The sequence below is a fragment of the Peromyscus californicus genome, unplaced genomic scaffold (genome assembly GCF_007827085.1).
Source record: "Peromyscus californicus insignis strain IS unplaced genomic scaffold, ASM782708v3 Scaffold_15__1_contigs__length_86483966, whole genome shotgun sequence".
Lineage (NCBI taxonomy): Eukaryota > Metazoa > Chordata > Mammalia > Rodentia > Cricetidae > Peromyscus > Peromyscus californicus.
Genome location: NW_026294447.1, coordinates 79,558,404 through 79,574,257, shown reverse-complemented (window position 1 = coordinate 79,574,257; position 15,854 = coordinate 79,558,404). Strand labels below are relative to the sequence as shown.

Sequence of the window (15,854 nt, the reverse complement as noted above, 5' to 3'; positions counted from 1 at the left end):
ATTTAATTTTTTGGTTAGCAAACAAGAAACAGGGTTCACTGTGTCACTTTTCATATAAGTGCATATATACATACCTCATCCTTTGCCCTGCCCCCACTCCCCCTTCCCCATACTGAGTAATGTTGCACTTAATTTTCTCCCAGGTATGATACACAAAGAGAGATTCTTGAACGCCACCTGCGAGACAGCAAAGCCAGGCTCACGGCTGACTTTCCCAGTGAAAACGAAAGGGCCAGTGCTTGCCTGCAGGCTAAGCTGGCAGATGTGCAGGTAATTTCTGAAAAGATGATTCCTCACTGGGGTCAAGAGCACCTGCTGCTCCTCTAGAGGACAGAAGTTCTGTTCTCAGCACCGATGTCTTTGGTAATTCCTGTTCCAAGTGATTCTCTCTCTCTCTATCTCACACACACACACCACACACACACACACACACACACACACACACACACACACACACTTTAAAAGGAAAAAGAACTCAAGAAAAGGAATTAGACTAGTACAGAAGTACAAATGTTTAATTATAAGCCATAAATAAATAATTTTTTTTTTGACAAGCTTTCACTATGTAGACCAGGCTGGCCTTGAATTTACAGATCAGTCTGCCTCTGCCTTATGAGTGTTGGAATTAAAGGTGTGTTTAGAGTTTAGAATGTGACAGTTTTCTACTTAGAGAAAGTAGAGTACCTGTTATTTCATAGTGTGTGTGTGCGTGCATGCATGTGTGTGTGCACATGTGTGTGTGCGTGTGTGTGCACGTACATATGCTTGTCCATGCGTGTGGAGGCCAGTGTGTGTGTGTGTGTGTGTGTGTGTGTGTGTGTGTGTGTGTGTGTATATGTCCATATGCTTGTCCATGCGTGTGGAGGCCAGCGCTGAGTGTCTTCTCCAACACTCTCCACCTTATCTTTTGAGACAGGGTTTCTCACTGAACCCGGAGCTCCTAGATCCATCTTCCCTAAGTCCTCCCGTCTCTGCCTCCCAGTGCTGAGATGGCAGACCTGCAGCCCGCGCGCTCAGCTTTTACCTGAGTGACGGGCATCCAAATTCAGTTCCTCGAGCTTGTGTGACAGGGACTTCACCAAATGAGCCATCTCTGCGGCTCCTGTACTTGTTTTTGTGTGTGCGTTTGTCCTGGGGGACGTGGCTTTGGATGCCTTTGAAAGCCGTATTGGCAACTGGCTTAACTTCATTAAATGAGATTTCTTCTTCTTCTTCTTCTTCTTCTTCTTCTTCTTCTTCTTCTTCTTCTTCCTCTTCCTCTTCCTCTTCCTCTTCTTCTTCTTCTTCTTCCTCTTCTTTTCCTCCTCCTCCTCCTCCTCCTCCTCCTCTTCCTCCTTTTAATTACATTTTATTTAGTGGTGTGTGTGTGTGTGTGTGTGTGTGTTGTGTGTGTGTAGGAACAGAACTCAGGTCGTCAGCCTTGGTGGCAGGTAACCCTATCTGTTGATCTTTCTTCCTGGTCCCCGAATGAGAGTTACATACCATTGTTGCCCATAGGCTAGTTCATTTATGAGTGGTTGACAAATATTACAAACGCATTTTCATGTGGAGCATTGCGTTTTGTGAGAGAAGGGTAAGTGAGCCTTTGACCGGTGACCTGACAAATGACTCATCCTTTCACTTAGGTCTTAACAGCTGACACTGATGCTCGCTGGGGTGAGTTCGAAGTCACTTCACTGAATTTAGAGAGTCTGGTGAGCGACCCAGAGAAGCCTGCACTAGCCCAGGCCAGAGACCTGTTGGAGGAAGAAAAACAGGAGCTTCAGAGGCTTCTGAGCACCAGGTACATCTCAGGTTTGCTAACCACCGACTAATTGGTCCATTGCTAAGTGTGTGAGTCATCTTAAGGGAGGCTGCCACTGTACTGTAGTATTTCAGGTAGTTATCGCCATCCAGTGAGAAGATCGACAAATAGATCAAGTGAATGAGGGAAAAGGTTTGTTTGGGCTCAGCCTTCAGAGGTTGGTCCTATTGTTTGGGATCATGGTGGTAGAGAAGGTCTTGGTGGGTACGCATGGCAGGGGAAGCCTGTCCCCTTGCTAGCAGCTGAGAGCAGAGGAAACAGAAAGGGGCCGGAGTCCCCCCAGCCCCTTCAAGGTCATTCCCAGTGACCCCTGGTGATCTAACTTCCTTCTGCCAGGCCCCGACTACTAATGGTTCGTCCCATCACCACACATTTTGCACCAGGCTGAGGCCAAGTTGCTAACATCTGCACCTTTGATTACCAATAAAGAAACAGAAACAAAAGAGGTCATGTAATCGAGCTAGAAACCCGGGGGGACCTTAAGGTCTTTCTAGCTTCAAAGGCTGTATCTCTCCTTGGATATGGACTTCTCTGAGTTACAACCTTTTAGGGCGTTGACTCCTTCCTTTCTAAAATGACAGTGTTGTTATTGTCCTATATAGAACCCAAGGGTGAGGGCTGGAGATGGGTGAGAGTGAAGAGCACTGGCTACTCATCCAGAGGATCCGATTCAATTTCTGATACCTACATGGCAGCTCACAACTTTCCATAACTCCAGTTCCAATGAATCCGACACCCTCTTCTGGGCTCCATGGGCACCAGAAATATGCATGTTGCACGTAACATACATATAGGCAAAACACCCATACACATATAAACAAATAAATGAATGAATGAATAAATGAGGTTGGGGTATGTGTTCCCAGCACATATCCCCACCCATCTTACATTGGCAGCAGCCAAGACTCACAGAGTCTGTGTGTTACACATGGTGATGTTTTAAATTATTAATGGTGGAACCTGTTTGCTGGGCCCCGTTTATTTCGATACTCCTGAAAAGCAATTATACTTGTAATATGGAAATGTGACAATTCCATAATTACAATAAAATAATTTTGGGGTTTATTAGTCCTGAAGTCCAAGTTAAATTTCATCTTTATTTGTATATTTCAAAGAAGAAAGTTTTGTATTTTCAAAGAAAAATGTTTAGTATGCTTAGTAACAATTTTCCATTCTGTGTGGCAGCCATTAACTTATATAGAATGTTTAGGTGCTGAAATGCCTTGAAGGGCAGGAGAGGAACATGAGTCGTGGTGACATCAGAGGGGCCAAGGATTTGACTCAGGTGGTAGAGAACTTGCTGGTGCATGGAGCCTTGCTTCCTGTCCTAGGCACCATGTAAAGTAGCACCATGGAGTACTGCGTACCTGTAATCTTAGGGTTTGGGATAAGAAGTTTAAAGTCACCCTGGCTTCCTAGGAAGTTCAAGGCCAACCTGGGCTGCATAAGAGCCTGTCTCAAAACAAAACAAAACAAGCAAATCATCAGCACTAGAGAACTGAGTTGGAGTTGTCCCAGGCGGGCAGGATGATAGTGAACCCCTCTCTTACTAAATAAATGTTCGAATGAGTGTATGGTGTGTGTGTGTGTGTGTGTGTGTGTGTGTGTGTGTGTATGTATGTACTTGGATACATTATTTGACATTTTGAATTTGATTTATCTATATTTTAGTACTGAGGATAAAATACAGAGCTTCATGCTTGCCGGACAAGGCAGTTTACCACTGAGCTATAGCCCTGCCCAACTTCTTTGGTACTTTGGATCTGTGGGTTTGGGTTTTAATATGATGGTTTGTACATGTCATTTATATATTTTTACTGGGTAACCATTTCCTTCTTTTGGCTCAATGGCAGTGTTTGCCTGTGTTTATAGGACAGCTTTTACTACTTTCCCATCACGTCTGGTTGGTTTCTCCCCCCAGAATGGAGTCACTGGAGATGGCCCTGCAGATTGTACTGCCCCTGGAGAAGGAGTGTGCTCTCCTCTGTGACCCCCACCTGCCCTTCTGTACGGTGGCTCTCCAGGACCTGCATCCTGTGGAGGTTGATGGCATCTATCAGAACCTTCGGGTGAGTAAATTCTCACAGTGTATTTACGAGATCTTCAGTTCTTCAGACTTACAGATGTTCAAAGATTTTTTTTAACTTTTTTAAAAAAATTATCATGTAGATTTAGAGCTTAAGCCATGATATAAATACCTTAATAATTTATACTTGTCATTCATTTCTCATTTATTCCTTGAAGTTAACGGTAGGTACCAAGGAGTAAGTAAAGGGATATTTTCTTTCAGTTCAAAATAAAGCCTTTCTTAGGAAGGCCTCAGTGACTGAATTTCTAAACACTGTGATTGGCTCAAAGGCTGAAGCTGGCATATTCTTCAGTTTACTCATTCCTGATCCCATTTTAAATACCCTCCGATCACAGTCAGACATGTCACTTTCCCCGTTGGTCTGTAATTACTTTCTTTGAAGCAGTAGATCTATGTACTTGTTTTCTTTGGGGAATTCAAGCATGAGGAAGGTGTTAGATAAAGAAACAGTCGGCATCGGCTCATTTGAGATGTTTCCTGATTCTAAAACCTTCGTTTGGTTAAACTCAGACACATTTTTGTAGATCAAATTTAGACAGTACTTTGTTCTCTCTGTCTTAGTTTGTGCTCTGTGTGTGTGTGTGTGTGTGTGTGTGTGTGTGTGTGTGTGTGTGTGTGTGTGAGTGTGTGAGAGAGAGAAAGAGAGAGAGAGAGAGAAATCACTCACGCACATGTGAGTGAATGCACACACACAGCTACCCGTGCATGAGCATGGTGCATGAGATTCAACCCAGGGCTTCTTTCTCTTTTCACTGGTTTTGTTTTGTTTCACTTTTTAATTTTAGGATGTTCAAGATTCCATAGCAAAGCAGATCAGAAGATGTGCCAATTTAAAGGAGCCGAGCGACTCTATCCCAAGGGATTTACACACATTAGATCAGTGTGCAATACAGGATATTGTGCTAAAATGCAGACTCCAGCTGGAGGCCGTGAACCGGAAGGCAGAGATGAGGGAAGATGCCCTGGAGGCTCTGGAAGGTTTTTTGGCTTCTCTGAGAGCAGCTAAGCTCTCTGCCGAGCCTCCTGCAGACCCTCGTGCCTCCAATGCACTAGAGGATGCTCCGGCAGTGAGAACTGTTGAGGAAGACATTCTCCTGATGAACGAGAAGGCTGGGCCTTTGGACGAACGCTTGAGGACGCTTGGCATAGCCGTTAGAGATGCCGAGGGAGGGGAGCACACCACCTGTGAGAAACTTCTTGGTGCTGTGCCCGTGAAGTTCTCAGACACGCATGGCCAGAGTAAGCAGGAAGGACTTACGGAGGACAAGACGTTACTGGAGGCTTGTAGTTCCAAAAATCACGAGCTCTTTAAAAATATTCAAGACATCCAGAATCAGATCGGTAAAGTCGGTCTGAAGGATCCCACCGCTCCAGCCGTGAAACATCGGTAAGAATGGCGTCGTCCACAGGGACACTTGCTGTGTTTGCAAATGCTTCTGGATCTTTCTATCTCTATTTGGTAGTCTGCATTCTGTTCAACGGACTTTTCAGGAAAACTTACTTTTTATTGATCAGGTTCCTCTTCAAAATGTTCCTTTTTTTTTCTCCCTTCTGCAACATTTCTTTTCCTGGACGTGGGAGAAGTGGCGTGAGATGCGGGTGAAGGACATAAGTTACTTTCTTGGTCCTTCATTCTTCTCTGTGTGCAGTGTGGCCTTCCCTTAAGGGTGAAAACCTAGCAGGTCCCACCCACGTAGTTCATACATGTCTCCGTCGCTCCTCTCAGTTAACGGTTCCCTGTGCTTGTGATGAAATACGGACAAAGGGCCCCCCACAGAGGAAGCGTTACTGGCTCACAGTTTGGGAGTTAAGTAGGTCATGGCGGGAAATCCTGGCCTCGGCTGCTCAAGGCAGCTGCCGACCATCATCAGGAAGCAGAGAGCCACAGATGTTAGTGTTCAGGTCGCTGTCTTCTTTTGATTCTCTACCGGAACCCCAGCCCATGGCATGATGCTGCCCACAGTTAGTGTGGGTCATCCGTCACACCTCAGCTACTCAAATCTAGATCATCCCACACAGGTGTGAAGTAATTCTTGCCCCTTTCCAGTTGACAGGGTCGGCCATGGCAAAATTAAAGGAATTGTGATCGAAGGCCACCTGCCATCGCGTGTCCCTGTTCTTCCTTAGTCCTTTGGTGCTCTCCTCCCCTCCCAGCAGGATTAGAGTGGTGCCGAGTTCAAAGAGGCATTGTGGGAACAGAATGAGGTTGGCAGTATACAAGCCATTTTAATTCCAGCACTCAGAATATGGCCGCCAGATCGATCGTGAACACTGAGGCATTAGCAGGAGTTACTCTTGCGGAATCTTCTTCCTCTTCTTAATAAATATCCCAAACCTTTCCCGCTCCCTATCGCTGTAGCTTCTCTGACTGGGTGGTCTCTTAGGAGTTTTTAGCTCACCCACGTCCCTTAGTTAAATATGCCCTTCCCTCCAAAATTCCCCCTCAGGCCCAATGAGGCTTTCATCCATAGAGCACCCCAGTGTGTCATGAGGTATTGAACTAATCGTTTGTGTAGTTATTGCTTCAATAAATTTTAATTGTATGCTTACCAAAAGCAATGGGTGTTAATATATGAATTAACAGTCATACATTTATAAATGACAGTTACATATTCATGTAGCTGTGAATAGAGCAAATAGATATTCCATGTCAGAAGTTTAGGGTATTGGGAATATGGCACTTAACAAAAGAGGCCGAAAGTTCTCGACTCTTCTAGAGCTCATTAGTGTCTAGGAGGGGTAAGATATGTAGTGGCCCGGAGATGACCAAACCTGAGGAGACAAAGCTGAGTAGGGAGGGAGTCAGTGGTTGTGATGGCAAGGTGGGCAGTCATGGGAAGTATCACTGTGAACAGAATGTGTATCAAATAAAATACAAGAGCAAGCCTGGTGACCACCTGGAGGAAGAGCCTTTCAGGCTGAGGAATCCATAGTAGACAGCCAGGTATGAGTGCAGAGAGGCAAGGAGGTGGGAAATACAGCATTGTGGGGAGGGAAATGGAAATGAGCTGTTAAGGGTGGGATGGAGAGAGTTCATATGGGTCTATGTTGCCACTTGGGCTTTCTCTGTGAGTGACCTGGATGTCATTCCAGGGTTCTAAGCAGCAGGAAATGATGTGGTCTAAACCATAACTGGCTCTCTATAGCTGATATACCAAAAATAGGCTAAGGGAGCTAGGAGATGCTGTCCCAGGGAGGGAGGGATGATGGTGTCATGGACTGGTGGTAAGGTAGAAAATGTTTAGGTGCTGTATAGTTTCCAGTGTTTGACCCGAGAAGCTAGAAGAATGGAGATACCATTTAATGCATGAGAATGGCTGACCTTTTTCAGCTATGACAGATGGGGTGTGCTCCTTTGAGAAATGCTAGGTTTGATGTAGCCATCCCAACATGGCTTAAAGATGAATGATGTCAGGAGAGAGGCCTGAGCTGGAGATGCACATTTGATTGCTGCTTCAAGTCATGAGGTTGACTGACACTTGCCAAAGAACTGAGTTTAGATGACTCAAAGAGGTCCAAACTGTACCTTCAGGGGTACTCTGTGTTAAGAGATCAGTGTGATAAGGAAGCACCAGCTGAAGATGGGGGTTGTAGGGAGATCAAGAGTGACTTGGGAGCCTTACCCAGGAAGAAGTGACCATCTGTGTGAGGTGCTTCTGGCCAGTGGAGGAGGATGAAGACCTAGACGGAGCTGGCATTTCCCAGTGTGAGGGTGCTAGGAATCTCAGTTTGGGTGAATGAGTAAGGAGTGCAAGCCATTGGGTGAGAAGCGGATTCCAGGACGAACTGGAAGTGAGGAGGGAGAGCCTGGGCAGTTGCGGTTTCCATTTATGCCATGGCGTTCTTTCTCCGGGGTTGGATTTCAGGATAAACCCTAGTTCAATAGCTCCTTTTAGAATTGGGAGAGCTTTTTGTACATGACATGCATAATGGAAGGAAGGTTTCCTTCCTCCTTGGTTCCTCCTCCCTTCCTTAGAGGCCTGGCTTTGTTCAACCACCTATCCGTGTTATGTGTTCTTCATACATTCTCTCTGTGTTTTCTCTCATATGCCCATACATACATATGTTCATCAAAGGGGAAAATGCTATTGCTTAGTATATTTATTATATTTAATTAAAATGCCAAATAGTATTCTGGTAATGCAAGGAGCCCTCTGATCTCTGTAATGCAGGAATAAGTTCCTGTACTTATGATTCAGGAATTCCTTTGTAGTAGGAATATTTAATTTTGCCATTAATCTCATGAGGACAATGAAAGCTCATTCCTGACATTTCCTGTGTTTTTTGTTGAATCAACTTCGTTAACAACTGGCTAATATATTTTTTAAATTCCACACTCAAGGAAAAAGTCATTACTCAGGCTGGATAAGGACCTTGATGGATTTGAAGAAGAGAAGATGCGCATACAAAAAATGGCTGATTCTCTCCCAGAATTCAAAGATGGCAAAGAGAAAATGGTGATTCAACAGTGTCAAGATACAGTAGCCTTGTGGGAGACGACGAAAGCTTCTCTCACAGAGAGGTAAGAGAAAAATCCCTCCTGAGTCTGAAAATGTGTCTGTGGAGTCAACATTCTGAAGTGTTCGTATTGCAAACGCATCCCCTGGACTCAGAGGGGGCAAACACAGGGCTTCATGCTGTAGTTCACAGACCAACGTCTGTCACATGACGTTCTGGCACATCCTGACAGCACCCACCTCTATGGCCGGGGCCACTTCCCTCCCTGTCTCCTTCAGGAAGCACATGACCTGTTTGCTGTGGGAAGTTTGAGCTTTCCCTTAGGCTAACCTTTCTCCACCCTTGCTTCAGCATGCCCTGTATGTGGACAGAACCTGTGTCTGAGGAAGCCATGATAAAGCCCACCTGTGACATATGATCTAGTCTAATTTCATAGATCAGAGTGCCTTCTTTAAAGCCCCAGGACTAGTGAGTACCTAGTTATACCAGAAACCAAGTTAACTCCCATGTTCATTGAACTATTTTACTTTCTAAAAAGGGCTGATCTGAGAATGAGTGGAATAGACGGGCCCATAAGTGGGTTGTGCAATAATACGATTTAAAATCTCAGATAATGCTAGGCAGGGGCTGTCATTCCAACGGGTCTTGTGGTTGATGGGATGGAAATGCTGGTTCTGTCAAGTGTGTGAATCCTGTAGATCTCCCAGAGTTTATGTGTGTTGACATGTAATCCTGTAGATCTCCCAGAGCTTATGTGTGTTGACATGTAATCCTGTAGATCTCCCAGAGCTTATGTGTGTTGACATGTAATCCTGTAGATCTCCCAGAGCTTATGTGTGTTGACATGTAATTCTGTAGATCTCCCAGAGCTTATGTGTGTTGACATGTAATCCTGTAGATCTCCCAGAGCTTATGTGTGTTGACATGTTAACATAATTAGTAAAGGTATGAATCTGGTGATTATTTATTTCTATAATCTATTTGCTGTATCATCGTTCTTGGTAATGTAATCAAGCCATGTGGAGAGGGAAAGTCGTCTTGTGACTCATGAGTTGTGGCGACAGCTCACACAGCATTACTTTCAGGCTGTTTCTCTTTCTTTTTTCCTGCATAGCCTTGAACAGTGCGGAAGTGTTCTGGAGCTGTTGAAACAATATCAGAATATTAAAAACAACTTGACTGCTTTGATTCAAAAAGAAGAGGGTATCCTCTCCCAGCAAGCTTCCTACATGGGAAGGGACAACCTGAAGAAGAAGGTGGCAGAGGTGAGTGAGGCCACCTTTCCAGAGAGCCGTCCCACATGGCGACTTGGCTGATGAGCCAGACAGGAAAGAGGGTGTGACAAATCATGTTTGAAACTTGCTTTAAAAGAATTTAGTAGTGACTGTTCCAGTAGGTATTTAGGAAGTTATCTGCTTTATCACCAGGGCTAGAAGGAAATCAGTTTCCAAGTTGGTAGCAGATTACTTTGGTTTGGGCTTCAGTCCTGGGAGTGTGGCTCCAGCAGAGCCTAGGACCACCCGCTGCCCCTCCATAGGACTGCCCGGCACCCTTGCCCCAGGCTGCCCCTCTATAGGACTGCCAGGCACCCTTGCCCCAGGCTGCCCCTCTATAGGACTGCCAGGCACCCTTGCCCCAGGCTGCCCCTCTATCAGACTGCCAGGCACCCTTGCCCCAGGCTGCCCCGCTATAGGACTGCCAAGTGCTCTTGCCCCAGGACTTACTACTGAAAAGGAACCTGAGCCCTCATGCAGGCATGTGGGCTGAAGATTGCAGGAAACCCTCTCTTGCTAACAGACAAGGAGGACACGACAATTCCCATATTCATTTTTTTGTGAAGATGTGCCATCTAAATCCCCTGGTCGCCTATCTGTGTTGATGGCTTTACTAATCCCAGCTCCATATTGCTAAGGAGAACAACATCTTTTGGACACTAGATGTCATTATTTTCTATGAATTTACATGGTTAGATGGGAATACACCGTACTATTTACTCTATGACCGTACATCAGAATGACACCTTTCCCACCGGCTCATGAACTTTAAGCTATAGGGTTGTTGTAAGTATGTGTGACATGTAGTCTTCTTGATGCATTTGATTATTAGAGAGTAGTTTTATTAAACTTGCTATTTATTTTTAAATAGATTTTTAATTAATTAGTTTTATGTAGAGGGTGGTTTGCCTCCATATAGGTCTGTGCACTCGGTGCCTGCAGAGCAGTGGTTCTCAACCTGTGGGTCAAGACCCTTGGGATCTAATGACCATTTTACAAGGGTTGCCTAAGACCATCAGAAAACACAGTTATTCACATTACTGTTCATAATAGTGGCAAGATTACAGTTGTGGAGTAACAGTGAAAAAAGATTTCTGGTTGGGGTCACCACCACATGAGGAGCTGAATTAAAGGGTCACAGTGTTAGGAAGGTTAAGAACCGCTGCTATAGAGACCAAAAGAGGATGTTAGATCACCTGGACCTGATGTTACAGGCAGTCGTGAGAAGAGGATATTAGATCACCTGGACCTGATGTCACAGGTAGTCGTGAGCCACTATGTGGGTGCTGAGACTCTAACCAGGATCCTCTGAAAGAGCAGCCAATACTCTTAACAGCTGAGCCATCTCTCTAACCCCCTAAACTTATTTCTTGAGAGCAGCTCAGTGGAAGTATGTATGAAGCAAATTAGATTTTGAAATTTTTAGTTATTTAAAAAATGTAAAGATTTATTTATTTTATGTGAATAGATGTTTTGTCCGCCTGTATGTATATGTACCACATGCTTGCCTGGTGCCCAAAGAAGTCATTAGAAGGCATGGGATCCCCTGGAACTGGATGGTTGTGAGCTATCATGTGGATGCTGGGAACTGAATCTGGGTCCTCTGCAAGAGCAGTCTGTGCTCTTAACCACTGAGCCATTGCTCTAGCCCCAATCAACCAGACTCTTAAGGGTGACTTAGTCTTAGAACTGCCCGTCCCCATGCTCCAGTGACACTGAGATTGTCAGGGAGAGCCTTTGAGTCCCATTCTGTCAGGCTGTTCTGTAGAGCTGTCCAATCTAAAGGAGCCTTGTGGAGACATTGGATGTCCGATGATGACTGTGTGGCTGATTTCCTATCAGAGTTCATTGAAGGAGGCCACCAAGATCATGAGCAGGCCATTATATGGGGTTCCTGAGAGTCAGGTTTCCCAGTTCCATCCAAGAGAGGCAGCTCTGAGCTTCACTGGCCTGGAGATCTAGAAGAATCTCGCCCTAATATCCAGTGGAAATTAGGAGCTCAGGATTCCTTGGTTCTTGCATGTTCCAGTTCATAGTTACCCTGTGTTTTCCTTACTCTAGTCCTCCTGTCTTATACTGTTGTTTCAGGATGAGGTCTCTGCCTTGTTCAGCAGGACTCAGGTACCCACCTTCTGTTCTGACTGGATACCTGGCTCCTCTTGCCTTGTAGCTTCTCACTGTGTATATAGATCTTTGGCTTTTGCAGTTCCTGCCCTTAGTCCTGCAGTGGGCTCCTGTTTTAGGAGATAGCAGGCCTTTCCTGGTTTGCTAAGGTCATATCTACCAAGTGCCTAGTAGAGCTACTTATTCCTCTTAACGTCTTTTTTTTTTTTTTTTTATTTTTTAAGATTTTATTTATTTATTATGTATGCAGTGTTCTGCCTGCATGTATGCCTGCAGGCCAGAAGAGGGCACCAGATCTCATTACAGATGGTTGTGAGCCACCATGTGGTTGCTGGGAGTTGAACTCGGGACCTCTGGAAGAGCAGCCAGTGCTCTTAACCACTGAGCTATTGCTCTAGCCCTGGTGACTTAACATCTTAATAAGTGTCAGCCATGATGTCCAACCCTCTGTGGGACCCACCTGGAGCTCTTCTTTGGTGTTTGAACATCCTTTGCATGACTCCATACCTATAAACTGTCCTTTCTGGAGAAGTCATTTAACTGATTTTTTTGGTTAAATTTCCATCCATCAGCTAGGCAGGGCTGTTATCTGTCATACTGCAGACTAGCCCAAGTGTAGACTCTCTGGCTTGACAGGTTCTTTTCAATGGTCAGCTCTGCCCCAGCTGTGACAAGTCAGGAGTCCAGAGCCTCTCCAGAGAGTCGGCCACTTATCTTCTGACAGGGTACATGTAGAGTGGGATGCGTGATTCTGAAGTGTCTTTTCAAAAACTGTCATCCAGCTGTCCGGTTTGTGCCTGCCTTCTTTCATGAGTACCTAGAGGTACTCATGATTAGTCTTTTTTTGGAATTCTGAGACCCAAATGGACTTACTTCCTTCTGGCTTCCCATCCCTTCCCCTCAACCCCTGCCCTCTCTGCTAAGGTTTCAGCTTTCCCTGGGTTGTTAAGTTACTGACCTCGCATTCTCCAGCTTGCTGGCTCCTCTTCTTCTCATCTCTCCCCTGAGAGCTTTCCTTTCTTCCGTTCTCTTGGTGCATGGTTTGCACCTTTTCCCTCGTCAGCATTTGGGGAGTGAAGAGACAAGTATATACTTAATCCACCATGTTGAATTTGAAATCTAGACGGCATTTTTTTATGCATTAGTGAGAAAAAGAAAATACAGAGTAACTATTGTAAAACCTTTCTGCTAAGTGTTTTAAAATATCTGAGGGCTGGCAAGATGGCTCAGAGAAGGGGGGGATCTGCCTCCATGCTTGACAAGCTGAGTTCAGTCCCAGGGACCCACAGGGAGAAAGAGAGAAGCAGAGAAGCAGCTGCCACCACTTGTTGAGGTAGAGAAGCAGTACTGGTTAAATTTGCCTGAACTTCTCACTGTAAAGGATTTGGGTACAAGAGGTATTTTAAAAACTAATAATTGCTAGGGTCATAGCTTAGCAGAAGAACATTTGATCAGAGTTCATGAGGCTCTGAGTTCAACACCCTTCAAAAATAAGTCAACATCGGTATCCTCCTTGATCACACTTCACTTTATTTCACGAGACAAGGATCTCTCTGAACCCTGAGCTTGTCGACTCAGCCAGGCCATCTGGCCAGCAGCTCCTAGGGGTCTCGTCTCCGCCTCCCCAGTGTTGGGACTGCTGGGGCTGGGGATCCGAACTCGGGTCCTCCTGGCTACGTGATGAGAAGCTCACTTGACTGAGCTGTCTTTCTGACTCCTTTGCTTTTGGGTTTGGAGACGAGATCTCCCTGTGTCATCCAGAGGGGCCTGGACGTTGGCAGTCCTCCTACCTCCGGCTCCCGAGCGCTGGGATTATAAACACGTACCACCAGGCCTGGTTTTAAGATTCAATATTTAATATTCAGTATTGGAACTTCTACTGTCAAGATAATTCCTCATTCACATCGAGCTCTATGTCATAATGAAGTGCCCCTTCACACCCTTTATTCAGCTTCTCCAGTGATAGACTGTAACAAGAAACAGATGTCAGTGTAGTGGAGAAACAAAGAGTGTACATACAGCACGACTCCGTCATGCCATCAACTACGTCCCACGCTAACCTCCTGCCTCACCCCTGGATGGTAAAAACGGATTCCTCTCAGGGAAACATAAAAACTGGATAGTTTTTTTTTTTTTTTCTCTTTTAACACAACAGAATCAGTGTAGTGTTCTCTTGCTTTTGTTTTTTGATAGGACCTTATTTTGCATGGGCTGGAAATATGTTTTATAATATTATAAATATCTCATAGTCTTTTCAAGGCATGGTGCTGCACACCTGTACTTCCAGCACTGAGGGGATTGAGTCACGACAGTCATGAGTTCAAGTCTGACCTGAGGTGCATGACCAGACTCTGTCCAAAAAGCAAACAGATGTGGCACTGAGGTAGAGCTCTTGCCTAGGATTCATGAGGCTTTGGGTTTGACTCTAGTACCATACTCCTTAAGAATAGAATTTGAAGAATAGACACATATTTCAAATGCAGAGTGGGAGGAAAATTGAGTAGATTTTTGTTAAAATAAAAATTCTAGGGGCTGGAGAGATGGCTCAGAGGTTAAGAGCACTGGCTGCTCTTCCAGAGGTTCTGAGTTCAATTCCCAGCACCCACATGGTGGCTCACAGCCATCTATAATGAGATCTGGTGCCCTCTTCCGGCATGTAGGCATACATGCAAGTGGAACACTGTATACATAATAAATAAATCTAAAAAAAAAAGAATTCTAACAACTGTCCATTGGATAAGCAGAACATTTCCACTCACGTTATATCTTTTTCGTTTGTTTCATATTTACTTGGAGAAGGAGAGCTTGCAACTGTCACAGCACATGTGAAGGATAACTTGTAGAAGGGGGGTCATTGGTCCTTCCACCTTGGGGTCCTGGGGATCAAACACAAGGCTGTGAGGCTTAGCAGCAAGGACCCTTCCGTACTAATCCATCTTGTTGGCCCTTACCATTTTTGAGGTTGAATAATAAAAATATAGAGTTGTTATTCTAGCAGCCTGTCTATATGTGTGTTTTGAATATGTCAAAAGCATATTTTTGCTTTTCGTTTTCAGATTGAAACTGTCAAAGAAGAGTTCAGTGAACATTTAGAAGTTGTAGACAAGATAAATCAGATTTGTAAAAATCTACAGTATCATCTGAATAAAATGAAAACCTTTCAAGAGCCGCCTTTTGAAAAAGAGGCTAATGCTATCGTGGACAGATGGCTGGATGTATGTGATAAGTTCATTAACTGAGAATTCTGTTTCATGACGAATTGATATTTGGGGAGAATGTCTTTAGTATTCTTATGATACTGAAAATTTAAGCTGTCATTCTTTGTAAAAAGAAAAAATGGTAATATATTATTTATAACTTAGGAATCAATTTCATCTTGGAGTTAGACATTGCTAACAAATGGAACTTCAGTCTTCCACATTGTGTGTGTGTGTGTGTGTGTGTGTGTGTGTGTGTGTGTGTGTGTGTGTGTATACATGCACATATGTGCCTACCTCCTGCCAGGTATGGTGGTGTATACAATCCAGCACTCGGGAAGAAGTGACAAGTCAGGTGTTGAAGCCCAGCCTGAGCTGCACGAGTGCCAGTCTCAATAAATAAAAATAGCCAGGCACGTAGTGAATGCTGTCAGTACAAGCACTTGGGTGGCAAAGGCATGCTGATCTCTGCGAGTTCAAGGCCAGCCTGATCTACATTGAGTTGTAGGGCAGTCAAGGCTTCATAGTGAGTCCTCGTCTCCAAAAAAGAAGCAAAACTTTAAAAATTGTACTCAACGTATTGAAAATAAACTCGTCAACGTAGCCTTTCATGCAGGATTTTGAGATTCAGTTGTATACTTGAAGCATTTGTGGTTTAGTTGGATATCCTTAAAAGTTACAAACTAAGAGTTACCTGTATTTTCTGTTAAATTAATCAAATAATCTTATTTATTTATTTATTTATTCATTGATTCATTCATTCATTCATTCATTGAGACAAGGTCTTGCTATGTAGCCCAGGCTAGTTTTTAACTTAATATGAGCCCAGGATGGCCTCAGACTTGCACTGGGACTCCTGCCTCAGTCACCTCAGTACCTGGGTTGGAGTTATGTGCCATCATGCCCTT

At 44.5% G+C, this 15,854-nt stretch overlaps 1 protein-coding gene across 1 annotated transcript in view; it reads left to right on the top strand.

Moving 5' to 3' along the window:
• Syne2 (spectrin repeat containing nuclear envelope protein 2) overlaps positions 1-15,854 on the top strand; it is a 321,778-nt gene that overhangs the window by 122,887 nt on the left and 183,037 nt on the right. Inside the window, 7 exon segments of the mRNA XM_052739574.1 lie at positions 144-270; positions 1,626-1,783; positions 3,726-3,873; positions 4,679-5,280; positions 8,236-8,415; positions 9,466-9,616; positions 14,806-14,964. Coding sequence (XP_052595534.1) covers positions 144-270; positions 1,626-1,783; positions 3,726-3,873; positions 4,679-5,280; positions 8,236-8,415; positions 9,466-9,616; positions 14,806-14,964 — 1,525 coding nt within the window.